Source organism: Pterocles gutturalis, unplaced genomic scaffold, assembly GCF_000699245.1.
Source record: "Pterocles gutturalis isolate BGI_N339 unplaced genomic scaffold, ASM69924v1 scaffold37382, whole genome shotgun sequence".
NCBI lineage: Eukaryota > Metazoa > Chordata > Aves > Pterocliformes > Pteroclidae > Pterocles > Pterocles gutturalis.
Genome location: NW_010114063.1, coordinates 19,072 through 45,877, shown reverse-complemented (window position 1 = coordinate 45,877; position 26,806 = coordinate 19,072). Strand labels below are relative to the sequence as shown.

The 26,806-nt window shown below is 36.6% G+C and overlaps 1 protein-coding gene across 1 annotated transcript in view; it reads left to right on the top strand.

The window, feature by feature from the left end:
- The window catches only part of IQCK (IQ motif containing K), a gene marked incomplete at its 5' end in the record, with an annotated part of 31,466 nt that extends 12,985 nt beyond the window's left edge, over window positions 1-18,481 (top strand). The window contains 3 exons of the mRNA XM_010074727.1: window positions 6,171-6,255; window positions 11,668-11,772; window positions 18,392-18,481. Coding sequence (XP_010073029.1) covers window positions 6,171-6,255; window positions 11,668-11,772; window positions 18,392-18,481 — 280 coding nt within the window. The remainder of the gene's footprint in view (window positions 1-6,170; window positions 6,256-11,667; window positions 11,773-18,391) is intronic.
- Between the last annotated feature and the right edge of the window lie 8,325 nt (window positions 18,482-26,806).

The window sequence follows — 26,806 nt, the reverse complement described above, 5'->3', positions numbered from 1 at the left end:
AGTGTGATCTGTGTTTGTGCCTTCATCCCCCTTTTATTTTCTGGCATAGATAGGCTGAGTCTTTATTCTGAGTGTCATGGGGATATCACTACCCAACCTTCTTTAGCATATTAATGAAAGAAATATGAAAAAAAAAATTTAAAAATTTACACTGCTCTGAAAAATACTGATATAATAAAAGCACTACTGTCACATGAATTTAATAATGTGACTGTATTGTTCAAGTTCACCTTCAGCCCTTATATTCAATGAAAGAGAAAAGTGTATGGATCTAGGTTAGGAATAAACATAAGCATTTTCCTGGCTGTTGAAGATTGGTCTTTGTATACACATTTTACAGGGGTTACAGAAACTGAAGGTGTATTTTATAAATAAATATTAATTCACAATAATTTACCTGCATTTTCTCTGTAGAGGTATTTACTTGATATCTGTCTGTGTGTACTGAAACAGATATGCAGATACAGAGAAAATAAATTTATCATGGCTTTAATTAAGTGGACAGCCTAAGATTAATATATATATGTCTATAAATTATTACTAAATCTGAAGTAGTGTCTTTTTGCCAAAAACCTCTGTATACATATATATAAATTGATTTTTTTTTCTTCCCTCCCCACCCCCCCCAATATTTAATTAGGTGAAGTCTGCTGGTCTCAGCTGCCTTTGCAGTTGACTTTATTGTCAGTTCTCAGATGGCCAATAGGGGCGATTTTGCATGGGTGACTGATTTCTTTCTTTCCATAATGTGCCCAGTTTCTACAGGGTTTGCTTTCTGCACAGTGCTGTATTTCACTGGCTTGTCTTTAAAACAGCCTTGTTTAGAGTATATTTGATTTGAATTATGTTTTTTTCTTTGATTTTCTTTAATAATTTGAGCTTTTTTTTTTTTTGGGTGGGGGTGGGTATGATGAGCAGCACATTTAATTGTAGTAACAGAAGGGTCCAACAAATATGTCTGTATGGATGTTACTCTATGTGGATCCAAGTAAAGAATTGCCATTCCAGTAATGTGGCTGAGTTCAAGTTAATGAAGGAGAAATTTTTGACTTAAAAATCTACAGCTGTGTTTTGGAAAGTGGCACAAAGTTTCTGTATCAAATATTTATATTGTGTAATGGTGTTTTATGAGGTTGAAGTTTTATGGCTACAAATCCTGATGCACTGTTGAAACTTGCCTTAATTTGTGTAAAGATTGTCAAAATGGCAATGAGAAAATTGAAAACGTGTTAGTGGCTTGTGACATCTTCCTAATGTTGCTGTTAGAGCTCTAATTGGAGATTTATTTTTGCTGCTGTTATTTTTTCCTGTTTACAGGATACGAGGTCTGATCTAAAGTACACAAACAGATGAAAATTTCCCCATTGACATGAGTGGACTTGGGAATAGGTCTGCATTTGGTTCCTTTCGGTCCAGGACCACAGACTCTTACAGACTACATAAATATTGGTCCTAAAAAAGAGAAAACTGAGGCAACACAACACACTGTGACTTGCAAAATATGTAGCAAGTATGCAAGCACAGAAGGAGGACTGAATTTTATCATTAAAATGGATAAGTCCTCCCCAAGTAGAGAGCATATTAGAAGGCAGGAAGGCCACTATAATTTTCAGACAGAACTTAAGACAAAAGATTTTATTGCTCTTATATTGTTTTGGCACCTTCTCACTAGTAAGACTTCTTGCTCTGCTTCCCCTAATTCCTCTCACATTCTTGTTACCATTCACCTGTTCTGCCTCGTTCTCCTGCTTGTTATGTGACTCTGCCTCCCCACTTACCAACTTTCTCATGTTAGTTCCACACTATCTTTTCTTTTTACCGTCTCTTTTCTTCATTATAAATAGGTAAATAAGTGTATTAATAGTTTGTATGTGTTAACAGTTGTTTGCATATTATCACTGTGACCACTTGGATAAATACTGCTGAGTGTATTTTTATAGTTTTATTATACTGTGATATTTTGCATCTTTTTTTTGTGTGGGAGTTTGTTAGAATTGTGGCTGAGACAGAAATGAAACAGGAATTTTAAAGTGAAATGGTTTTTTGTGTTCACAACCTATAGCCTTTATATTTGAGGATATTCAGAATACAAAAGTGTATTCAAAAGACCAGCAAAGCAGTGGAAGATACAGAGGATGAAGGAGGGCAAAAGGGGTCAAAATATGTTTTTTTTATTCTTTGTTGGCAGTATCAAGGAGCTTTTATTTGGAGAAGGTCATAGAGAAGAAGAGTTCAGGCAGTTAGCAGGAGTCACTCTTCAAAATGTCTGCTCAATTGCACTTCTTTTCTTCAGGAGATTAAAGTTGGTTATTCCCACATTCACAGTCCTGCAAAAATGTAACCTCCATATAATGCCCAAAAATGTCTTCTTATGTATGGTAAGGATTTTCTTCTCCAAATACTTTTCTCTTATTCTAGTGCATTTAGATTACTGCAAAAGAAAACCAGTAGTTAGTGATTTATTTCTGAGTGTTGAATGGTTGTATTAATACTTACAGTGTTACAAAGAAAGGTCTCAGCTCACACTCGGTTTGACCTGTGGAAATGTTCCAGGGTATTTTTGTCAGTGTCTGTGGGAATATTTCCCTGTAAACCTATGAGGCTCATAGAGTGATAGTGCAATATGTGATTAAGATATCTAATTTATTTTTAAAATACAAGGTCAGATAAACCAGTACTTCAGCTTCTGATTGCTTATGGACAATCTTTTTCCAGCTTTTTGGGTAAATGATCTTAGTAGTATCTGTAAGCAGATGTTTTTGAGATATTTATTTTGAATCAAAACAGTACTTTTTCATTGTTGCACACTTTCGCAACCCTGGATAGGCATGTAGGAAGAAGGACTTAATGAAGGCAGGTGCTGCTCTAGTATTTCTAGATTCTCTGAGTAGGAATAAGAAATACTGAAAATGTAAAAAAGAACTACTTTGAAAACTTCCCAGAACAAATTCTGGTTGTTCAGACTATAATATGAATGTTTGGAGTGCTTTCCAAACCAAATCTTTTCTCAGAATCCTTTTTTAAAGAGTTACATATATCACCATGGTCATTTACTTGCATGTCTTATGTTTATCCCTATCCTTTGGTCTGTTAGATTTTGAATTTTACAAGAACTCTGTCGTTGCCTGTGTTCATGCGTGTTCTAAATATTCAAGAACAATAACCATTACAGTTAAATTAAAGGTGAAGTGGTTGTGGCTGTTTAATATGGCAGTGGCTGTCATACTGAAACTTACAGGCCTCCAGAAGGCCTGATTCTTGTTATTAGGGTTGCCTCAATATTTCTAGAGTCTAGCTTTCTAAAACCAGAAAGAAACCCTGATCATTCATTGGCTGCACCTGGATATTCCACTGTCACCTGCGCACCATCCACCCCTGGCACTGATCTCTGTAGAGCTAGCGTGGCGGTCCTGCAGGCAGATAGCTGTAAGGCTGCTGCTGAAATCTGGTGGTTGTCTGTTACTGTTAGGGAACAGATTTGAATAAAAAGAGCAATTACATAGTCTTGAATGATACATAGTGAAATTTTTTCTTGATTATATTTTTTTCTTGTATTTCCTTTTCAAGGAAGGAATCTGACCTATTTGTAGGACAGATCGGGAACTTAATGACAGTTGGGGTTTCTGGACATTACAGTGTAAAAATCCTGATTGTATACAGTGTCCATCAGCGTGACTGTGAACCCCCATAGGTTAGCTTGTCTATTTCGGTGACAAGATAATGGAGGGCCTTTTTCTCCCTGCTTCTTGAGAGTTCATTGAGAAACCCAGCTTCTGTCCATGAGGAAATCAGATACACCTCTTCAATAAGAGCCTTTTTCAATACATCATACATCTATTTTAATGCAAGTCTGTTTTATATCTTCTGGGTGCCAAATTCCACCTGCATAATGAAATATAATTAGTAAGTATCTCACATAAGCAGCATCTGTACAAATTTGCTTTTCTGGAATTTAACTTTCCTCTGGTCAGTGTCTGATTTATTTGTATTTAGTAAAATACAATACAAAATCATTCTACTTACTCTCTTTTACAGGTGCAATTTATGTTAAACAATATATCTGATATATACATCAATGTAGATATCAGTATGTTTAATGTGTGGGCTTCTAAGATTGTCCATAATCAAAGACTACATAAACAGAATATAGTTAGTGTACATTTTACTGTCAGTTTTAATCTTCTTGGAGACATACAGCTGTCTTCTGCCACAGATGACGTATTCCCCCTTTTCCTAGCTCACTGATATGGGGTGATTGCCTTTGCTCAGATTCTATTTTTATTTGACTCAAATCCAATTGTGTATATTCTCTCAGACAAAACTGGACCTGGCATGACTTATCTTTTTTAAAGCTGCCCTGTTGAAATGATTGATATTTGCCAGTGACTGTCATAATGAAAATTATGTCCTGTTCTTGCTTGATTTTTATATTGGTTTTTCAAATTTAGTGTTGGGTTACAAACTGGGCACTTTTATAATTTGAAAATGAGAGCAAATGAAAGCTAGAGTTGGTTTTGCAAGCTAGGAGAAATCTCAGTTTGTTCTTTAGAGATTACTCATTCTTAGAGAAAGTTCAATGTCTTTGATATAACTGCTGTAAAATATGTAGGTCTTTCTATGATTTTCCCACTTCTAGTTTTGGTTTTCAAAAAGATCAAAAATAGAACAGGGGATGAAAGCCTATCAGCCCAACCAGCACAGTCCAACTTCATATTTTAAAGCCTGATTATAAGAAGCAGTTCGCTCGGGGAGCCTTGCTTGTCTAGCACTTACTATTTCCCTTGAGCAGTAGAAATGCTAATTAATGTTCACAGAGCTAAAACTGTTCAGCTTAATGGACAGACTTCTTTTTATTTTTGTCTTATTTCTGCTCTTCCAAACAGTCTGAGGTTTTCTTTCGCATTAAAATAAATGTAGGCCAAAACCCAGCTGACATGATGAAGAGAGCTGTTTAGCTGAGTACACAGACTACAGCGGTGTAGTCAGTGCAGCGTTCGGTCATAGTTAAGATTGTGCTCTAAGATTAAATGCTCCTTCAGTGAAGACAAGCCCTAAGAGAAAGACATCAGAGAGCACAGGAAGCTTACTAGGGCAGAGACTAATATGAATGAAATTAAGTGAAAGGAAAATGTAAGCTGTCAAGCCTCCTAGCTTGAACTGTAATGTACAAAATCTTACAAAAGAAATAGCAGAAGTAATGTTTTAGCCAGAAAATGTAGGACTGCATAAATAGCTTGCTAATAGATGGTCTTTGCAGTATATGTGTCTTTACAGCATAAATACTATAAATAAAGTTCCTGCATGGGTTGCATGTGTCTGTAGATGATTGCTGCATCCAAATTCATAATGTTGTGATCTTCCAATCAGTGTCCCATGGAGGGAGAGTGGCTCTTAGTGGCCTATAGAAACATCCATAGAAATTGGCTTTTGGGAAGCAAGATTTGATATACTGATTTGAGTTTTTGTTAGTGATGGCTGAATGGTAATTGTAGTTTGGGGTGTTTCCCATTAAAATTGGTAGCAACAGAATCGCCAAACATGCTTGCCAATTACTGTACATTTTGTCTGCAAATTGTTGACTTCACAAATGTATTACTTTCTCTTATCACCAGACAATGTGTAGATGCTATCAAAAGTAAGATTTCGGCATTTTAAGAACTTGTTTAGACATTTCTAAAGATGGATCCATGCTTGTGCAGGTATGATAATCATTACTTCAGTACATTTTATTTTTAAGGGAAATCATGATGTAAACTAATGTACTAAAATATATTCACATTCTGTGTATTTAATAATTGTTATAAACATTTATGTCATACGTCTGTTCATTGTTGCATGCACTAAAGCCTCCTGTGCTTTACAAATGGCACACCTACTTCTCTCAGCCCCCTCCCACCACCTCCGCAAACCTTACTGTAGTAGTAGGAATTTTAAATCTGTGTAGAAGAGTAAGAAAGATTACTGCACTTGATGTGCCATTGTAGTGTACATAACACAGAATATATTTTTAAAGGAGATATTCTTTGCACATTTTATTTTTGGAACAATAAGACATTGTATCTTTCAAGCTCCTGAACAACCTTCCTCTTTTTTATAAAAGATACTGTTAGGGAAGAAAGTATTTTACATTTATAAACTGTCTGTTTACAAAACATTAATTTTTTTTTAAGTCCTAGGCCACCAATTCCTCTCTCTCTCCTTCTATCGGAAGAAGAAGCGAGCATAGTAATTCAGTCCTTCTGGAGGGGTTATCGGGTAAGAGTAATCTATAATTATTTTGCTTGATGTTGAAAACCACAGGACCGTGAAGGCCCCAGGGAAAATCCTTACATAAATTTTAAGTAGGGGATACTATAAATAGCTGCTGAGACCCCCACGGTTCATTGGCTTTGGATGTTGCTCTGCCTTATGCCTAGTGACTAAAATTTTTTCACAGGCATTTACGCTGATGTAATCTCACTGTTTTCTTCAGCAACAGAAAATCCACAGACATTCAGTTTTCAAAAGTACAATTAACACTGAACAATGTTTTTTTTTTTAATTGATCTTTGACTAATTGCTAAAGGATAAAGTGTTATTTTGCTTCATGCAAGGATATGTGAGTGAATGTGCAGATGCACAAGGCGATTGGTGAGGTCTGTTAAGAAGCAGAAGTGTACAGAAACAAGGGAGAAAAAATTGAGACCAAGAATGAGACAGGAGGAGAGGCATGAAGGCTGTTATTCAAGGAAAGGGAAAACAAAATAGCAAGCAGATGTTGCAAGCCATACTAGTCATACAACACTAACACAGTCCCCAATTTAAGGGGGAAAAGCAAGGTGCATGAAATAAATACAGAGAAAATTGCTAATGCTGTTCTTTTGGAGAGCCATGCTAAGACTAGGGTTTGAAAATCCTGAACAGAATCTGTCAAATATTTTTGAAAGGCTCTAACACCTTCACACCTTGGAAAAATATGAACTTGAAATTTAGGTGACACTGGTGACAAGGAAACGTCTTTGACTGCCTTTATCAATATTTAAGCTTGTAAATAGCCTCCAGATATAGCAGTAATTTCATTGTGATGGACAGTGAGACGTCGCTGTCTGTACATCAGGTGTTCTTTAAATAACAATCAATATAAAACACTCTGGTAAGTTCGTTTTTAGTACTGTTATAACAAACATGAATATATGAGTGGCTACTATAATGTGGAGTGCAGCCAAAGATGATGAAATAAATACCTTGAAATTATCTTCTTGACTGATAGATTTTTGTGACGCTTTCTGCTTGTTTGCTTTCCTTTTTTTTTTTTTTTAAACAGAGATGGCGTTGACACTAACGTTAATTAGCACTGACAGTATCACTGCAGGCATCCTTACAGTGGACTATTGCAAAGGCAACCGTTATCCAATAACAGTTATGTTTGCTGAACAGTGCAAGATTGCTCAGATACTTTGTGCTTCTACCAAAGCTTCTGAAGGGCACTGTCCATCCTCGCTATATATATTAACTTTAAATGTTTCACAGTAGTATTTATCATTCTAAACTATTTCTCAGAAATGAGAGAGAAACCGTAGCTATAAAAAGTAGGACACATAAAAAATAATTCAGACTATAAAATTAGCTGTTACGTGTTTTAGCTTATTAGAGCTGAAAGAACCTGTTTTTTAAAAATTAAAATTAAATATAAAATGAGAATATAGAATAAAAATAATTAGTAACAAGTTACTACATAGGGTCATGTGTTATCCTTGGCCTTGTAAATCAAGAGAACGCTAAGCTTAAATGGGATTTCATTGCATTAATTATAAAGTACATTATGAAAATTTACCAAAGAATTCAGATTATTTGGTTTTAAAATATATAGCTCTGCCAGCTGCCACTGATTTATTGTAGTAATAACCAAACACTTACAAATAATGCCCTTTTACATTCCAAGGATATTGTTGTGTCAGTATTTTAAACTCTTTTCTGATGTTTTTCATTAAACTTTGTTTTATAATTCACAGGATTTGGAACTTTTAAGCCACATCTAGCTGTATGAGTGTGCCAGTGTCAAAAACACACAGCACTCAGCAAAAATGGATCAGGCAGTAAAGATTTTTCTATGTCAAGGTTAAAAAAAATTAAAGATACAGAATATTGAGAACTTTTTGATAATAAAACATGATCAAAGCAGTACATTCTTCCTTATTGGTAGTAATAATTAATGGCTGCCATCAACAAAGTCCTTGGCTACGATCTTTTATGCAAAGACGTTGAGGAGGACTCTGAAAATTATTTCAAGTGTTCTTGCTCCGGCAGGGGGATTGGACAAGATGATCTTTCGAGGTCCCATCCAGTCTCTAACATTCAGTGATTCTGTGAAGTTTACTCAAGAATTAAATTCCAGAACAAACAGCAGTGGCAGCTACAACTGCTGAGTAGTCTAAGATGAGAAGGGAAGATGTCATCTTGAGGAGTCTCTTTGCGGGCAAGGAGGAGCACCCAAATAAGGCTTGAGACACTTCTGTCATCAGAATTCTTTCACTTCACTTCTCACTGCCCTCTTTTATTCAGGTTCCATTTATCAGTTGTGGGCCAAGGCAGTATTCAGTATCTGATGAAAACCCTTGGTTGGTAGGTATCAATTTTCCAGGCACTTTTCCAATGAAAGAAGATATATTCCTTCACCCCTCTACTGCAGAATCCCTGCTGAGTGCCATTTGGTTTATGGGTCTTTTTAATATTTACAATTTGCTTAACTATTCTAGACTGAAGGGATTTTCCATTAATACACTTTCGCCTAATGTCTCTGGTCAAAGCTTTAGTGTTACCCTTCGGCAGTTGTGCAACATGTCCTCACCTAGCACTGAAAGCAGTTTATTTTGACTAAATCTTGTGATACCATGGAGTTTAAATTGGACAGCATTATGTAAATATACAGTGCTATCTTATACATAAATATCGTTTGAGCAAAAGTTAAATCAGAACTGAAGCAGGTTTATCCTTATATCTTACAAAGTGTTGTGCTTTTGCTATCACAACTTATATGCCTTTCTGGCAAGTTGTGGCTCCTAGCAATGGCTCAGACCCACAAGGTCACACATATATTTGCTATTCTTTACAGCAAGTATAGATTCAGTCCAAGTAACTTGGGTAAGAGTGAACTGTCACTTCAGTTAAGGCTCCTCCAGTGCTTCATGCATTGCTCGTCTGCATACACATCAGTTGCTTGGACAAGACTCTTGACCCTTTGATTATTTGCCTGGAGATTTTGCTGCTGCGTCATGGCTTTTTAATCATGGTAGAATTGCACTCTGATTACAAAATACAGATGACTTTTTGAGAAATTATCACAACTATGCTAAAGTATAACCTATTAAGCATATTTGTAACATGTTGATAGTATTTTGTCAAGTTCCTGTTACGTGTTTTACTGCAGGCAGCGTATCTCTGTTCCTTGTTCTTTTCTTTCACTTTTCTAAAAAATCGCTTTTTTCCGGGAGCCCATGTTCACTGCTTGGATTTAATGTTGGTCTTTGGAGTATTTGAGTCTATCTGACTATGCCTGTATCTCAGAGCCCTGTATTTTGTGATTCATTTCACTATACATTCTCTATGTTATTTATCTAGGGAGAGTATGCAGAATCTACTATACTTTTATCTTTTGACTGTTAAGAGTTACTGTCTTCATTTTCAGTATACAAAGATCACTGTGGCCCTTTCACAGGTCTTGCGTAGTTGCAGTTCCAAATGGGCAGTTATTTTTTTTCAAAAATTTTATATTTAGACATAGAGCTAGTAATTTCTCTGTCTTCCTGCCTCTTTTCTGTTGCTGTCATTTCTACGTCCCATAAGCACTCTCTTAACCCTTTACTGTGTAGATAAACTGACTCCATGTAATAGGGAATTATGGGTTTTATAAAAGCATAAATGAAAGTATAAAAGAAAAAATATTTCTTGCAAGCCTAAAGAAACTGTCCTGTAACTGGGATTGTATTTTATTTTTGAAAATAGTATTTGGTAGATTTAATAGAAAACGGTTTGGATTTATTTGTATAGCTGAAAAGATCATTAGTAACTAACTTTTTTTTTAATTTTTAAAATTTCCTATCAACCATGTCAGAACTTCATCTAACTTTTATAGAAGATACTACAGAACTTTATTAGTATACTGGGATATTATTAGAGGCCTAAGAGGTATCTGATATCAAGACACTGAGTAAAAGACTCTCTTGTCTTTATTGATCATGTAACCTTGTATTTCTGCTCTGCCTATCTGTGCAGTGCACTTTCTAAAATATAGCATGTTGTCTTCTCCTAAGTGAATTGAAAAGTGCCAGGGGAGTTCAGCTACTGTCTATTGCATTCCTAGCTGCGCCACAAAGGAGAAATTCTGTGTGGAAAAAATACTTTTGATAAATAATAAGTCCTCCTCTTTTGCTCTGTGTGTATCTCAGGGAAGTGGGAGAAAACCAGAGTGTAATGGAGTAGAGTAACAGAGTTCAAATCAGAGCAAGCTCATTACCATATCATGTAAGAATAAAATAAATATAAAAAATTTTCAGGAAAAACTAAGTAGTCAGTTTCCTGAAAACAAAAATATGTCCAGGAGAAACCAAGCTTGTTGCTACTTGTTTCTACCATGTTATTAAACAAGCCTGAATTACTAGGACATTAAGTCCTAAAATATATGTATAATGACATTTTATATACGTAACATTTAGGAAAAACAGAACCTGCATTTTTAATAATTCTATTATAAATTAAATATGACTAAGAGAATAATCACTTAACAATGTGTATGCTAATACTAGCATGTCCCCTTCCCGCTGTTGTCAGAGGAACGGTCTCTATTCTGGATTTTTGCTCTAGAACTGGAGGTAGTAATTGTGTGAGTACTGAGACAAACCACTGGCATCACACTGCTAATTAATCAAATCCTATTTAGAACAAGTTTAAGTAGCAGAGTGGTAAAAGCTGTTGATGCAAAGCTAGCTCTTTCTTATATTAGTAGAAAAATGAATAATAGAAGAATTGAACTCAAATCTTAAATGGAGTCAAGGCCTGTGACTGTTGTAATTTTATATGGAAGCAGAATTACCCCCTTCATAGGGGTGATTGGCTGACAAAGAAAAAAAATCATGTAATGCATTCCAATTACTTTAAATAACAGATTAATGGCTCTGCTGTTTGTGAAAATTGCACGGCTGGGATTGTCAGTAAGCCTGTTTGCAGCTGGTAGCAGGTGTGAATCAGTTTGCTGGAATAAATTTCCTGCTGTAGGACCCTTCATGCTCCTCTTTTGCTCTATTATGTTGGTCAATAGGTTGGTTTTATAGTGTTGTGGTTTTCTAAAGGCACTAATACCCTTCAGCATAATGCTTTAAATTTTAATTAACTCAAAGAATAAGTGTCTCACTGCAATCACATTCTCAGGAGTCCTTGGTAATCAAAATGATCCCCTAATTGGTATATTTAAGTTTTCAGTGGGGTTTGTCAATTATGTGGTTTTTATTTCTGTGTAAGTTGAAAACTGTAAACCTCTGGGATTGTGCTTTTATAGCAGGCCCTGCAAAAAGGATGGATGTTACATGTTTGCCCAGCCACAGCCCCACAAAAAAAAAATAAAAATTGTCTCATCATCTTTTGTAACATGGATGTATAGAATTTTAGTTGCATTTTCTGTTTTCCCTTTCCCAGGTCCGCTGTGATAGTGAAATACAAGAGCTACGTCAGTGGCAAAAGCAGTTGAGAGAAGAAAAAAACATTTTTCAAAGAGTGAAAGAATTCTGGGCTAAGCAGGAAGCCAAAGGTAGGTGAATTAAATTGTATATTTTGATGATTTTTCTTTTTATATTGTTTAATTTTTATGTTTTGAGCTGTAGTAAGAAACAAAGTACACAGTAAGACACACATAATGAGTGAGAAAAGGTGGCAATGCTTGTTGGAAGTGCCTGGGTGTTTCTTTACAGTCACTAGTTAGTTGGCCGTATAGCTGAAAGCGGCAATTAAAAATACAGCACATGGCCAAAGCTTAATAATTTCAGGGGACTATGATAATGTGCTGGCACAGTATGTCCTAGGGCAGGATCAAACCTCTACCAGCTACACAACATGTAAATACTGATTTTTATCGGACAGCTTGTTGTACAGTTTCTCCAGACTGTGGGATTTCTATCTGGTGAATGTTCTACTGGCATTTTCCTGTACTTATTTATAGCAGCAGTTGGCCTGTACAGTTCTAAAAAAAGAAAACAAACCCAAACAACCCAATATAATTGCCAAGGGAAATGAGGCCAAATTGCTTTAAGAACCAACACTGTAGTATGTTTCCTATTTGCCCTGATTGTGGATAAGGCTTTACTGACAGGGCCAAAGTTATCATTCACTTACTCAGGCACACTGGTGTAATTATGATTGTTCGCCCAGCCTCTCTGCCTGCTAATGCTGGAGGATTCACTGGCTCCTCAACCAGTCTACATTTTGTTGGTCTCTGTGGGCTGGACTTAGATGTGATATATGTAGGGGTGTGAACTACCCACCAATAAATGAAGGTGAAGTCATTCAGCTGTATTGTTCATGTTTTGAAGAGAGGGGAAATTCTGTTTACCAGGCACCATTGTGTGGTCCTTCAGGCTGGTGGCACTCTCACAGATGTGTTCTCAGATGGAGGATCTTTGCCCTGAACTGCATAAAAACATTCAGGGTGGGGTTTCACACAGTCAGTTGGATCAAACTGGGAGCTTACTAAAGGGTTAGTCCCACTCTGTGTCTCTTGCATCAGTTACAATGTAACTGCACCATGGATTTGATCAGTGAGGGGTTTTGGTATGGGGCAGGTTCCTTTCCCACAACTTTGTTTCCACCTGAGTGCTGTATCTAACACGAAGGAGAAAGTGAACTGGGGAGAGACATGCATAATGACTTCCAGAAGCCCCCAGCTTGGTTAAATTGGATGGAATATAAGATGGTATGCTCACACCTGGTTAATATTCATGGCTGGGGAAGTGCCAGTCTCTTAAGTGATTGGCAGGAGTTAAAAGCCAGGACAAGTCCTGGCTTAGACCTCTTTAGCTCAGCACACAGAAGCACATCTGCCCTCATTCTGAGCCTGGTTTTTGTGGGGCTTCACTGATAACGTTTGAAACCCTGAGGGATGAGAGAGCTTAGAATCAGATTTCTGTGAAAGGTTTTAAAATGCAGAGTCCTGGTCAGTTAGGCACCTACTGTCAAGAAAAATCTCTAATTCTGGATTTCAGGTGACAGAAAATTGCTGATGTGCAATCTGGAATTAGGCAGCTTCATCATTATTGGGAGGCCTCTGTTCTCTGTGTTGCGTAATGACCTAGGCAGCTTTTCACTCAGCATTGAATATTTGTGGGTCACCATTTGGATCTTTGCTGCCTCTATAGACCATGCCACTGTTCTGTTGGTTCACTGTCAGCTGCCCAATTGCTACACATTTAAAGTCTAAGCTGAGACATGGAATATTTGCTGCTGGGTCTTCAGCTGTGGGGGTTTTTTTTTTCCTTATTCTCTATGCAATTTAACTATTCTTTTGAATTAAATTGAGTTATTGTACTCATGCACAGATATGAAATAGGATCTTCTGTGTTTGACATCCTCACAGTATGCTTTATTTTAAAAACTACAGTAAGAATGTCCATACCTAAGTAGTACTTACTAACATCACTGCTGTAGCAATTGGAGTTTGTTGTGACTAGAGCCTTGCAATTCTTCAATAACTCTAGTCATCAAATCTTTTGTGGCTATTGTTAATTTCAAAGCTGTCCTGCTTTTTCATGAGTGATACAACTAAAACTTCTCTATGAAGCATTTTAATTATGGAATAGTCCATGCTCTGTAAATGCCAAAGGAATTAACAGCAGTCAGGTCATTAACCCAATGCACTGCAATTCTTTCACTTTTTATTGTGCATCCATTCTATCTATCATTAGTTACAAGTAGATCAGGCTAAAAGGGTGGCATGAAAGTTCCACACATTTCCCTTGCTGCCTGCAATCTTCTTTTGAAATTTTTGCCTAAAGGTGAAAGGAGAAATCTGTTACTAGTAACGATCATTGTAACAACTGGGATTACAAAAGAGCCCCTTGTTTTCGGTTTTCCTTATTTTGATGTTTTTGCCTTCACACAAAATAAATGCAGTAGGCACTTGGGGCTAATAATAACAACATTTTAAACAAATGCTAAACTTTTGTGTGAAATCCCAACACTTCCTGATGGGCTACTTTTTATAATACCAGCAAACACAAAGTTATATGTTGGTAAGTTCTGCATGTTTTCAAGCTCCCCCACTGGAAAACTTGGATTCCCTAAACTTCTTTTCTATTATTTCTTATTTGTACTTGCATGTCTGTTGGATAGCATTAGTTTTAAGGACATCTAGTCAGTGTAATGTTGCAGTTACACTGTGTTAAGTTTGCTGTCGAGCCTTCTGAAGTGTATGCAGAGCACAAACTAATTCTGCAGACACAATTGGCTAAGTAGGTATTTTTCTAATGAACACAGGGTTCAGTAGTTATAGTATAAATCTTTCCAATAAGTATCTTAACACATGGTGCTATTGTAACACAATTTCTCTTCTATTGTGTGGTGGAGCAGTATTTAAACCAACTCTTACACAGCAGGTGTGCAGCAAACTCCAGGCAGTACTGGAAGCAAACATTGTAAATTGTTGCTCTGGATTTCTGAAGTAATCTACATTCTGTCACATAACGTGAAGGGAATCAGTGGCAACTCTCATCCTCTCGGACAGGATACACTGTTAAAAAGCCGCCTCTGTGTGCCTCCTCCGTTAATCCTCTGCAGGGCTCACCTGCCAGTCACATGCACAAGCTGATACCACAGGGTGAGTTAACATTTGCAGCTGAGAGAATCATGTTCAAGTACTGCATCCACCATGTTCCCCATGGACTGGACAACTGCAGCAACTCCTCCTGGCTTACCTACGCTAGCCAAAGCTCTTGGACAGCAGGAGGTCTGTCTCCAGTTTTGCTGCTTTCTCTGTGATCAGAGGTGGTGACTGTGTTGCAATTTAGGTTAGAAGCTGAGGTGACAAATATGTGCTCTCTGTGTGGATTAAGAAGACTGTCCTTGGGACTGTTGAGAAAAACTTTTTCATCACTTAAGGTTTGTTAGATTTACCCTTGAAGATGGCAACATCCTGGCAAATAATCAGTGTTTGAGTGGTCAGACAAGTTAGTGATTAGCACTGTCTGAAAGTGACCTGTCCTGATTTTAATATAATTATATTAAAAATCACACCTCCAAGTGTTGGGACAACCTTCCTGAATTAAGACCCCCACTTTCCAAGCATGCACAGTAAATTTAAGGAACATTGTGTTTTTAAATCGAAGTGAGAAAAGAACTAACCAACTGCAGTTAAGCAGAGATAAAAACTAACCAATTATAGTTAGAGGGAGATGGAGCTAACATTTTGAACCATATAAATACACAATGTGACTGAAACTAGGTGTGCTAGCTTTGTGGAATTACCACCTAGCCCCCATCTCTGTGCAGACATGCAATAAATGCAATAAATGATATCTCGGCTCTGTGTGTGTATTGGCATATTGCACACTGGGCGATGAACTCTGCTTGTGAGACAACTGCAGCAGCAGCAGCTACTGGATGGTTCTGTGGTTTGCATGCTTGCAAGTGCAAGGGAGAGCATTTTCCTGTTGGAGGTACTTTCCTGCCCAAACAGCAATTCAGGGAAAATGTATGAGCTGGATTGAAGCTCCTGCCAGCTAGCTTCAGCTGCATCGTGCTGTTTAATAGAATGTGTCCAGTAAAATCTGCTTCCGTTGTAACAATGCAAGATTTATACTATATCCATTACACCCTGAGTTCATTAGAAAATATCCAGTGGAGAAATCTACTTTTCCAATTCCAGTTGCAGAAGTAGTTGATGTTCTGCATGCACTTGAAAATGCTTGATGTTCTGCCAATGTTCCTTCCCAGTGTTGAGAGTTCTTATCATAAGAAGGAGTCTGCACTGATACCGGTACTGACACCAATAGCAGTCGATTTCTTTGAGTAGGTATTTAGATACATTCAAGATCATAATTAACAAAGACGGTAATGAATGGCAATTTCAAAAGGGGTTCTGCATGTCTACACCAACAGCAGGGCCACATGGAAGCTGTTCCTGCAGATTGTATTTCACTGTGAAGGACCAAGTGTGAATTCAGTCTGCAGAAGTCTCAGGGCAGAATTTTTTAAAACATTAAGACAGCTAAGTATCAGCTGATATCAAAGCTATCATAAAAGAGTAATTTTTTGAAATAACATTTTTTTTCAAAATTCCTTTATGTATCATGGCCTCCTCAGCTGCCTTGCTGTTACAGTATTATATATTGTGAGATGTTATGAGCTGACACACTTTTCTGTGTCTGCACTGTGCTATATGCAGGACCTTTTGATCACTGCTTCACTTCATTATGAAATGTTCAGAATAAGAATTTTCTTCAGTGCAGTATATGTTCTAGTACAAATTCTGAAACCAGGAGACTGTCGTGGCTTTTTTTTTTTTTTTAATAGCAGTTTGTTAACAAGAGTTACATAGATTTTCCAAACATTTCTTCATATTTATACTGCAGTTTTAATCCACAAAAGGTCAGGTTTTATTTACCAACCCGTGCAATTGCCTAAGGGATATTTTATAGCTGAAAAGAATTCATTCTAAGGAGCAAAATCATACATCACAACAGGGAAAAACTGCATTTTTATGCGTGTATATGTATGGGGTGTTTGTATGCAGTGAATAAAGTAGAATTCTTGGCTTTAGTAGCTTAGAGCTAGAAGATTAAACAAAATACTAACTAGTAACAGTGTACAAGAATGATGAAAAAGAAAATCCATGAGCCATAAGTTGTATTCCAGCAGACCTGACTGATATGTAAAGAAGACTTTGGCAGAGCAACCAAGGTTTTCTTCTAGTCTTTGTGGTATTTCGTAGCCTACTTACTATGGTTTATTAAGCGTTTACTTTGAAAAAAAAATGTAGGCATCTTTTTTTAAAAGAAGACATAAGTAGGTCTGGTTTTGAAGATCTAAACACAGTGGATTCAAATTTAATATTATAAAATTAATCTCATTTTAAATTTAAAAAATAAAAGCCAAATTATTCTCTTTGTAATACGTGTTTAATTCTGTCAGTGTTAATTGTAGAAAAATTGCATTCCTGAAGGTGATGATAGAAGTTGACCTAGCAGGCTTGCTAATTAATTTCAAATGATTGCAGTTTATTGGTTGTGTTTTGGACTCTCTGTTTTCAATTTATTATCATTTACATCATCTCATCAAGGCATGTTTTCTCACATGTTCCATCATCCACGGTACCAGTAAGAGTTACAAATGCATATGCTTCCCACTTATTTGTAAAAAATAAACCTTAAAAAGGCCTTCCCACTATATATTTACAACATACCTCTGTGAAAAAAGATGTATATGATATTAGATGATTATACAATCTCAGTTTAAAGTCTTCATGCATGTAAAATCTTAAAAGTGAAAATTACAAGTGCATTTTCAGAGGATAAGATGAAACCATTTTCAAAATGTTGCAACTAAGACAAGTAGAGGCTGAGGGCGGAGCGGACTATGTCATTTGGCAGTTGAATTCATTCAAAAACTCCTGTCTCTGGAGAAATGGAATCTTTCCATAAACTATATTTATGTTGTTTTGGAGAGTAATGTAGTGATTAGATTTCCTTTGCTGCCTTTGCCAATTGTTTCAAAAGGAAAAACAAATTTCCTTTTAATCACTCTCATAGAGCTTTCCTGTCATCAAATCAATTATTTTAGGACTCTAGGACAAACAGCTGTTTCACCACTTCAAAGACAGTTGTAAAATTGCCCCTTTTCATTTTTTTCGTAAACCAGTGCAAGGTCGTATTGCTTATATCACATTAACTTTCAATATTATCAAATTGTTTCTGTGATTACTTAACTGAGCCCTGCTAAGTTAACTTGAGTATCCATACATAAGATAGCCGTGGGGCCCAGGCAGATGGCTATTTGGAAACAGCTGTCCTAGTTTGAGAAGTTACTGTCCAGGGGTTTTCATTATCAGTCTCAGCTGTGATGCCATAATTAATTTTGTTAGTGCTCCACCTGCTCTTATTTCTGTTATTATTATTCTACTGTTTATTAACGTTGTTAAACCCTATTTCATTGTAAATGCAACAAGGTTCATTTAAACTGCTTTTACCAGTGATTCAGTCTAACCCAGCTGACTTTGTGCTGAAGTAGATTGTGAGCGCTCATACAATAATGAATAGCATAACACAGCTTCTTCTTAATCTTGTCTTCCTATGTGTTTGGTTTAACTGAATTAACTAATTCAGTTAATTCAATTAATCCCCTTTAATTAAACCACTGAGCTCTTCACATCAAGCAGGACAAAGCATTTATTGTTAGTAAAAACTCCAATGTCACAAATAAAGCATTAAGATCTATGATCAAAAGAAAAAGAGGAAAAACATTTTAAAATAGATACAGCAATTTAATACAAAGTTAACTATGTTAAGAATAAAAACAAAGTATCTCCTAAATTTGTTTATGACTCTAGTCCTCGTACACAGTGTTGAATCTAACTGTAGGGGATGAATGGTGAACTGCCAAATAGCTTTTAGAAAATGCTGACTCAAGCAGTAATGTGATTCTATTGACACTACTAGAAAGATCAGCATACCTTCCACGGAAATATCAGCCAAAGCCTTGGTTAATGTGAGCTAACAGTGAGATTCTCCTTTGTTGTGGCTTTCAGCACAGTGCTGTGTGTACCTTATTTCAAGGGTATGGTTGTAGGCAAAGACATGCAGTTGTATGAAAGTACAGTTGTATAATCTTGACCAGTGTGATACTTTAAAAGATATTAAGAGGAAGTTAGAAATGTAAACTGATTGTAATTAACAAATCCAAATGTGGTCTTAATTTATTTTTTCTAATTTCAGAAAGTGTGTTAAAACCTGTTAGTTATTGAAACAAATAGTGAAGTTTTAGGAAAACATAATCAGAATGAAGCACTTTTGGAGTTCTTTCAAGTAGGGACCAAAAGTATGATTTTTGTGGGGCAGCTAAGGTGATCCAGCAACTTCTCAGTTCAAAAGGCAGTCCTGTCCTTCCTTGACCAACGTTTCTGCCATCCTTTCCTTTTCTTTGCTCCCGCCGTCATGGCTGCGTGGTGAGTTGGTTCAGCTGGCAGACTTGACAACAAGTTGCTCTCAAGTTCTGTTCTGCTGGCCCTTGGGTTAGTTCTCTGCTGGATCACCCCAGTAATGACACAGTCCTTGCATCCAATGTAAGGGAAATGGTGCAACAGTAATAGAGGGAAGGGAAACTGCCCATTTGTGACGGCAGCTCACTTTTAGATCAGCTCATCTGTCCTGTGGCTGCTGTGTCATGTGAAACCAGACCCTCCATGGTATGTCTGCTTGGTGTGGGACGCCAGGGTATAATGTAGCCTCACATACACCAATGATTCTCCCTCCACTTCACAGCATGTTTAAAGTGTCTCTTTTTTTTTTGTAATTCTTTATTCTTTCACTGTATCTTTTACACTATTTATTACTGATTTTGAAAATTGTTCCAGGATAGAAAGTGTGAAAACTTTACATGAAAATTACTTTATAAATTAATAGCATCTTGCAGGAGTGTTGACATCTTTTAGTGCATATGCCTGCTAAATTTCTTTTTGAGTGCAAAGAAGGTGTGTTTATTTCAGCCTTTACCTAAGATCATAAAGCTACAGCATTCCTAGCTGACATTTTGTTTGCTGTACTACTCCACTGCGGTAACATTACATCACACAAAATGAACTATATTTAAGGTGTGATAGTCCTTACTCTTACCAGTTTCTACTTTGAGACTGAAAAGGTAGAGAGAAACATAGTACTCAAAACTCAGCGTAGTGGCTTACAGCTTTAGACTTGTAGGAAGAAGGAGAATCTTCCCCAATGTAGCACAGTTAATGGGATAATTTTTTCCAGAATATTTTCCAGAATTTTAAAAAAATATTACCTTTTACAGAAAATAGCAGATGACTAGCAGATGAACTGGGGCCTTTTTTAATTTTTTTAAAGATTATGTCCTTTCTGATTTTATTAATCCAAAATTTGCTGAAATTACTTTAATGTAAATGTATTTAAATTCATTATTTAATAACCTACATGTTATTTGAGATCATGTTTGGCAGGATGTGACACAGTGGCACACCCATAGCAAGACCTGCTTTTGGTTTCATGAGGCTCATGTTCTGCCATGAGATTGTCTTTTTAAGAGGACTTAGCTTCCCCGTGTGCATTTATCTAGGGCTGTCCATACCAATTTTGTCAATATCTTCAGCCCAAAACAGCCATTTGAAACTGGACATAGTGTGCTGCATCTTCTGGTTTTCTAGCTCGTATCCCACACAGCTCAGTTGTGTTTTTGCTTTAATGTTTCCAAGAAGAAATAGGCCTTTGCTTTTTGGTTAATGACCTGGTTGATTTGATTTGTGGCTCCGTGCAGTGGACAAACAGCACGTATTTGTGATTCTGAGCAGTGCTTTATGCAGATGCAGTACTGATGAGACATCACTGGCAACGAAAGTGTCTGTCCTACAGTGAAAGGAATTAGAAAATATTTGACCTTTGTTATGAAAATACCTAAATCTTCATTCATCACTTATGTGAACAAAACACTATAGTGACAGTGTCTGTTATGAGGGTTATTTCTCTGCTGGTGTGCTGTTGGAACGACCATTGGTTCTGTATACAGTCTAGTGCTTCCAGCTATTTTATTTCCTAAGGGCTTTCTTTCCTTCTTCTTACCTGCATAAAATTTGTAAAATTTTAGTTTTAAAAAGCATTGTTCTGAGGGGAAATAGTAAAAGAAATAAATATCCATGGTTTTATGGCAAAAACAATTGTGACCCTGTTAGACAGCAGTTCTTACAGATCAACCATAGCCTCAGCTTTGCAAGGTACTGCTGTATCAGAGAATGTACACAGTGTGTGGAAAATCTAGTTAAAGCAAACTGAGACAGAAAGTAATCTTCACAGCAGGTGGGAGGGTTGATTTCCAGATACAGGAGGGAATATTCCTTTACATTCCATTCGATTTTCAAGCTGTATTTCTCCTTTGGCAGTAGAAGTTATTACTCACCTATACTGTGAGATTTAAAAATACTTCTTTCATAGAAAGAATCTTTTCCCTTGGGAAGAGGCAACCAGCAACATGATGAAGAACTCAGAATGTAGGGGTTCTGTCACTGGAAAATCCTTGAAAATATGAGTGAGATTGCAGATAAAGTGGCGAACGGGCTGCATATTTTAGGAGCACTAGAGAGGAACAGATGCTTACTGTCAAGAAGCAAGGAAATGCAGTCAGTCACTCCTTATGCAGCTGTGGTGTGTCTGCACCTGAATTATGAGGAAGGATTCAAAAGCTAACTGTGCTTACCAAGTTCGGTTGAACAGGGGAGGTCTAGTCTGCATACTTTCAAAGGATGGCTGTATCTAATTGTATCAAAGTAAATAATCAGATCAGATCAAAGCAGAATGAATTGAGGAAGGGAAAAATGTTAAATACAGTACCCAGAAAAAAATGGCTACACTGTGAAACTTCTTGGAATTCATTCATAAACAAATAAACATGTGAGTATAGTCATGTGCTCCAATGGATCCTTATTAATTGGGCCATAAATGAAGTTACAGTAGCAGGCGTATTTGCAGGACTGAGTAGTTTCCCAAGGAAAATACTGAAGAGGAGATAAGTGGCATGTCTTACACTAGGCTTAAACAAAATATTTAAAGGGTACTGTAAGTAATAATGCTGGATTAGGAAAAGACACAGTCTCGTAGTCTGAATAGGTAACGCATTTCTTAAAGACTGCACCTCTGTGGTTTATTTAGGAAAATTCAGCTCAGTAAACTGTAAGGAATTAATCAGTTTTATGTGAGAGTTTCTTTCTTTTTTTTACCCCCACTTTCACCAAGGTTAGTTGAAATGTAGTCATGTTTTAGGAAGATGTTAAACAAAATAATCTGTTTCTAATTTCACCTGCCCTCCTTTTACTGTAGCTGTAATTCTTTAATTAATCTCATTACTGAGCTCGTGTAAGTGGTGACCTCCCCATATTCCATGGTTTTACACTTTTAGTGTATCTGCTATGATATATATACACACACATATATATATATGTCAAGATCTGACATGTTGAAGGTATTTCCTCAAATTATTTTGTTTGAAACTGAGCCGTATGAACAGGTTTAAAGTGGAAGGCTATTTGCTGTCAGTAGGACACTGCAATTAAAAGAATTTAACTCTGCTTTTTTTTAAACATTACAGTATTTACAGGTATTTGGTTGCTTCTTTCTGAAAACAAAAGTGCTGCAGTCAAAATGGGTTCAAATGGGTTCACATATGTGATTGCTTTTGATTTAAAAGCACATGTATGACGTTTCAGTTACACAAAAGACCTTAACATTTATTAAAAAAAAAAAAAAGAAAATCCAAGAAAAAAAGCAGTGCCGATAGCTGAGTATGTGGTGGTTTTCATCAAGCCTAATTCAAGATGCTTGAGATATTTCTGAAAGTTTAATCTTGGCACTAACAGCTGAGAATGTAGTGATAAAAGTCATAAGACTCATGATGCAGATTCCGCTTTATTGGTCCACACCCCAGACTCAGATGTCTTTGAAAAGTTACAAAGATTACAGTAACATTTAATTTCTGAAACTATGTTGGGAATATTTGGGGAAAAAAAAAAAAAAAAAAGGAAAGATGATCATTTAGGGAAGCTACAAAATATGTGATCTTCTGAACTGTGCTTACACAGGCACAGCAGTGTGTCTGCTAGCACAAGTCCGAACTAATCCTCCAGTACCAAAGCTGTATTTTCACTCATCACTCGGCAGTTTTTAATAATGATTTGTAATGAAGAAAAGGCAATGGCAATTTGGTGATTTTTCTGTGACTATATAAACATTTTTTGTTTGTTTGTTTTTTCTGTTTCAAAGGAGAAATTCTTCATGGGTTTTGCAATGTGTTTTTTTTTATTTTTCTCCTTTTAACCTTTTTTAAGATAATAGTGAAAAAATTGGAGCATTTTTATTGAAAATTCTGTTGGTGATTTTTGTTAGTCATTTAGATATGCAAACACAAAATTTCTGTTTATAACCATGAGGTGTGTTAAAAGCCTGGAGAAAAGGCTGTCACCAGTTAAAAAGTAAAACTTCCAAATAGTCCTTTTTAACCAACTCTTTTGGTTAATAAAAAGAAAGGGAGAGGGAAAGTCCACAAACTGTTAGTGGAGTCTTAAAATATGATTCAGAGATTAGGAAAGAAGTGAGTGGCAGATCGCAGAACATACAAACCATTTGCCCCAGACTTCCTTTTAAGCCCAGTCTGCAGTATTAGTCACTTACACATCTTTATCGGTGTAACTGTCTTTTTTTTTTTTTTTTTTTACCTGCTCGTTTTCAGTCTGTGTAAGAGTGTAAATTTGGTGGTGATTTTACAGAACCTATCATATTTTGCAAATAGGAAACATTTCAGAAATAAGAGGGGCCTAATGGGTGTTTTTGTGAAGCTGCCCAGCAAATCTGGCATTCAGGTTTCCTGCTCAAGTTGGCTTCTGCCTGTAAATCCTAAAATGCTTTTTTGCTGGGAACTTGCCACTCCAAAATTATTTCTCTCGGTTTCTTTCTGGTCAGTTCTTTACATTTTCACCTCTCTTTTTGTATGTTTCCTATTTACATGGAAGGAAACCCTGCATTAATCAGATGCACTGACAATGCGCTGGTTTCCTTCATTCTGGATTTTTCTCTCAGTCCAGGGTCTTCTTCCCTAAGATGTTGTGTTTCTGTGGCTGTCTCTTCGTGAATCTCAGGTCACTGAGTGATTTGGAGGACACTTGAATAATCATTAGCAATACAGTCTCCAGTATATCAAATTCTGTGTAGTTTGTTCTCTCCCAAGCTCAGGTGTTCATCTCAATTGTTCATCTACTTTAATACATGTATCTTCCAGTATTTCTTTCTATCCTTTCCTCTTTGTACACCTTGAATTGGAAAAATGCCATCCAGCTATATCCAAATGAATTCTTCGTAATCTTTCTGTCAAAATATTAGGAAAGCATGCTGCATTGCATAAAGAAATTCTGCTAGAGATCTTTCAGCTCTTTGTCTTGTCTCTATTACTGAATGTTGGTGTTTGGAGTCCCCAGCATGTCAGCTCTTGCTTCCCTAATCTGATCCTAAGTGAGTAAGAAAAAAACCCTGAAATTCTTTGTTTTCTAATGTCACGGAGGAAAGACTAAGCCTTTTACAAACTCTTTTGCTGATTTGGAGAATTAGGTTTCTCCTGTCACTTTTATATGTTCATTTTGCAGAAGCCTCTTCTGATGAGTGATCCTCTGACAGTGCCATTTCAGATTCATGAGTAGCAGGCACGTCAATTGGCGTAATTTCCGGTTGATTTTTTTTTTGTTTGTTTATTTAATATATCTTTTTTCAATACGTTATGTTCCTATCACTAGTGACTGAAGATTTCCTGAAGTGAAAGGTTTCACTAGTAACTACCTACATGTTGACTTCCAATAGAGACTAAAATTATACACACTTTATAAAGAACTGTCTCTTTAAAAGTCAGGTCTTATTTCAGACAGATTGCTTGCAGCTCCAATTTCATATTCAGGCTTCTTTGGCATTTCATTGGGAGGCGAGGGTGAAACTCCTTTCTATATATATATTTTACTCTAAGCCCCTGCTAATAAGTTATTCCAATAGATTTTCTTTAATGGATTTTCATCTTCTTACAGTCTGAATCTATGGTATTTTTCATTACTGTTTTCAACTGTTTAAATTACTAAATGTAATTTTCATAGTTCTTATGATTTAAACAAAATAGTGTGGGTGTATAAACCTTTCATAAGCTACTGTCACAAACCAGTTGTATTAGACCGTAGTGAATAAAGTAGGTCATAGTTTGTTCGCTGTTATGCTGAAACAACCAAGACTCAAATCAGAACGTCAGTCCAGATGCTGTATTAGTGCATTAAGATGAGAGAAAAATGCCTCTATTATCCAAAATAGATGGTAAAAATGTTTGAACTTAATGCACATATAAATAGGACAAAGGCCAATCCCCAGATGTCTAATAGGAATGTTGCAGATTTTCGAGTATTCCCCTCCCAGGAACTGACCAAAACAGTAAATCCAAACGCATTCAAAGCCAGTGCTTCCTTTAGCCATCATCTGTGCCTCAACATTGCAACACATACATGATAAACTGTGTCAAACGAGCTGTATTTCCAAGGAATGTGGCAGATAAACCAATAAATAACTTCATTACAGTAGGAGTAGCAAGTCAAAAATAACAACAGTTGTGCTAACTAACCTCTGCAGAGCAGCTCTTACCTCAGTTCCAAGGAAATTAATCACAGTCCAGTGCTTGTGATGGTTGTAGTGTCCTGTGATTTAGAACATGTGTGTGACTAAAGCATAGTTTAATCAGGTTTGCTCTGTATTAAAAAACAAGAGTAATGAGACTGATACACAGTGCTAACAAATTCAGCTGTCCTGACAGTAGAAACCATATGACCTATATAGACAGAAACTGTAATACTGGAAGTGAGAGATGAGATTTTTTTTTTAACTTACACTATCATAGCACCTAAGGGCCTTGGTTGCTTTATGTATTAGGACTTAAAACGGGAGCTGATCTTCTAAAACTATACAAAACACTGTAATCATGCTGCCAATGACTGTGACTGTGTTACTTCTATTTAAATCTTATGTTGCACTTCCTTAAATTAGTGATTATGCATTGTCTGTTAGATAATTTTCACACAATCTGTTACACAAACATTTTAGGAGTTCAGGTGTTTGTGATTTTCAAGGGAGCTGAATCCAGCCTCCTGTGAGAACGGTTTTCTTGGCACTGCCCTGAGACTGGCAGCAGTGCACAGTTGCAGTCTCCACTGTGTAACTCCTCGGGCAGTTTGTTCTGCCCAGTTATGTCCATACACCTTTCCCAGCGTGCAGGAAATCTCTGTAAAGAAAAAGAGATGGTCTCCATTGCTGTAGAATCACAGTTCTACAATGGTAGGAATCTGCCAGCATAACTGCACACAGTGACGAGGGTCGTAGAGGGATAAAATGGGAACTGTGCTGTTAAAGCTCAACTTTTTTTTTTTTTTTTTTTTTTTTGCAAGTGCAACTGAAAATAGAAATGAGTCTTTCTCTTGCTCTGTTGAACAAATGATAGGACTCCTAAGACTGAAGTGATTAAAATTCAGCAGATGAACGGCACGGTTGTAAGGTAGCTGTACATATTGACATGTACACTATTCATTGCTTTTAGATGTACGTTGTCCGAAAGAAATGGTCTGGATTATCAGCTAGTATAAGTTGTTCTGAATTTCAGGGAAGCTATGCTAACATACAAACTAAATATCTTCTTTGGGTGTTTCACAATATTTTAAGAAAGTTGGTTCAGTTTGAGGTGTCACAGCTTGAAAAATACATTTTTACAATGGAAATTTCTAGTGAAAAGACTTAGCCAGGCAGCTTCTTTCCCTGTCTTTCCAGCTGAATCCTGAGGACATCGTACTTTTCTGTCTGCATAGAAAGCAAGTGTATGTCGAAAAGTGTTTAAATAACTGCCTGAAATCCAGATTCATGCTGACAACCTGTGCTTCCTGGTTAACATGATGTGATTTGAAATTGTTATGCTTAAGTAACACAGGTTATGATAAGACATGGATGCTCCTGACTAAAAGCACCGCTAGCAGCTACCTAAAACACCTGATCATTTTAATGGGAAAGAG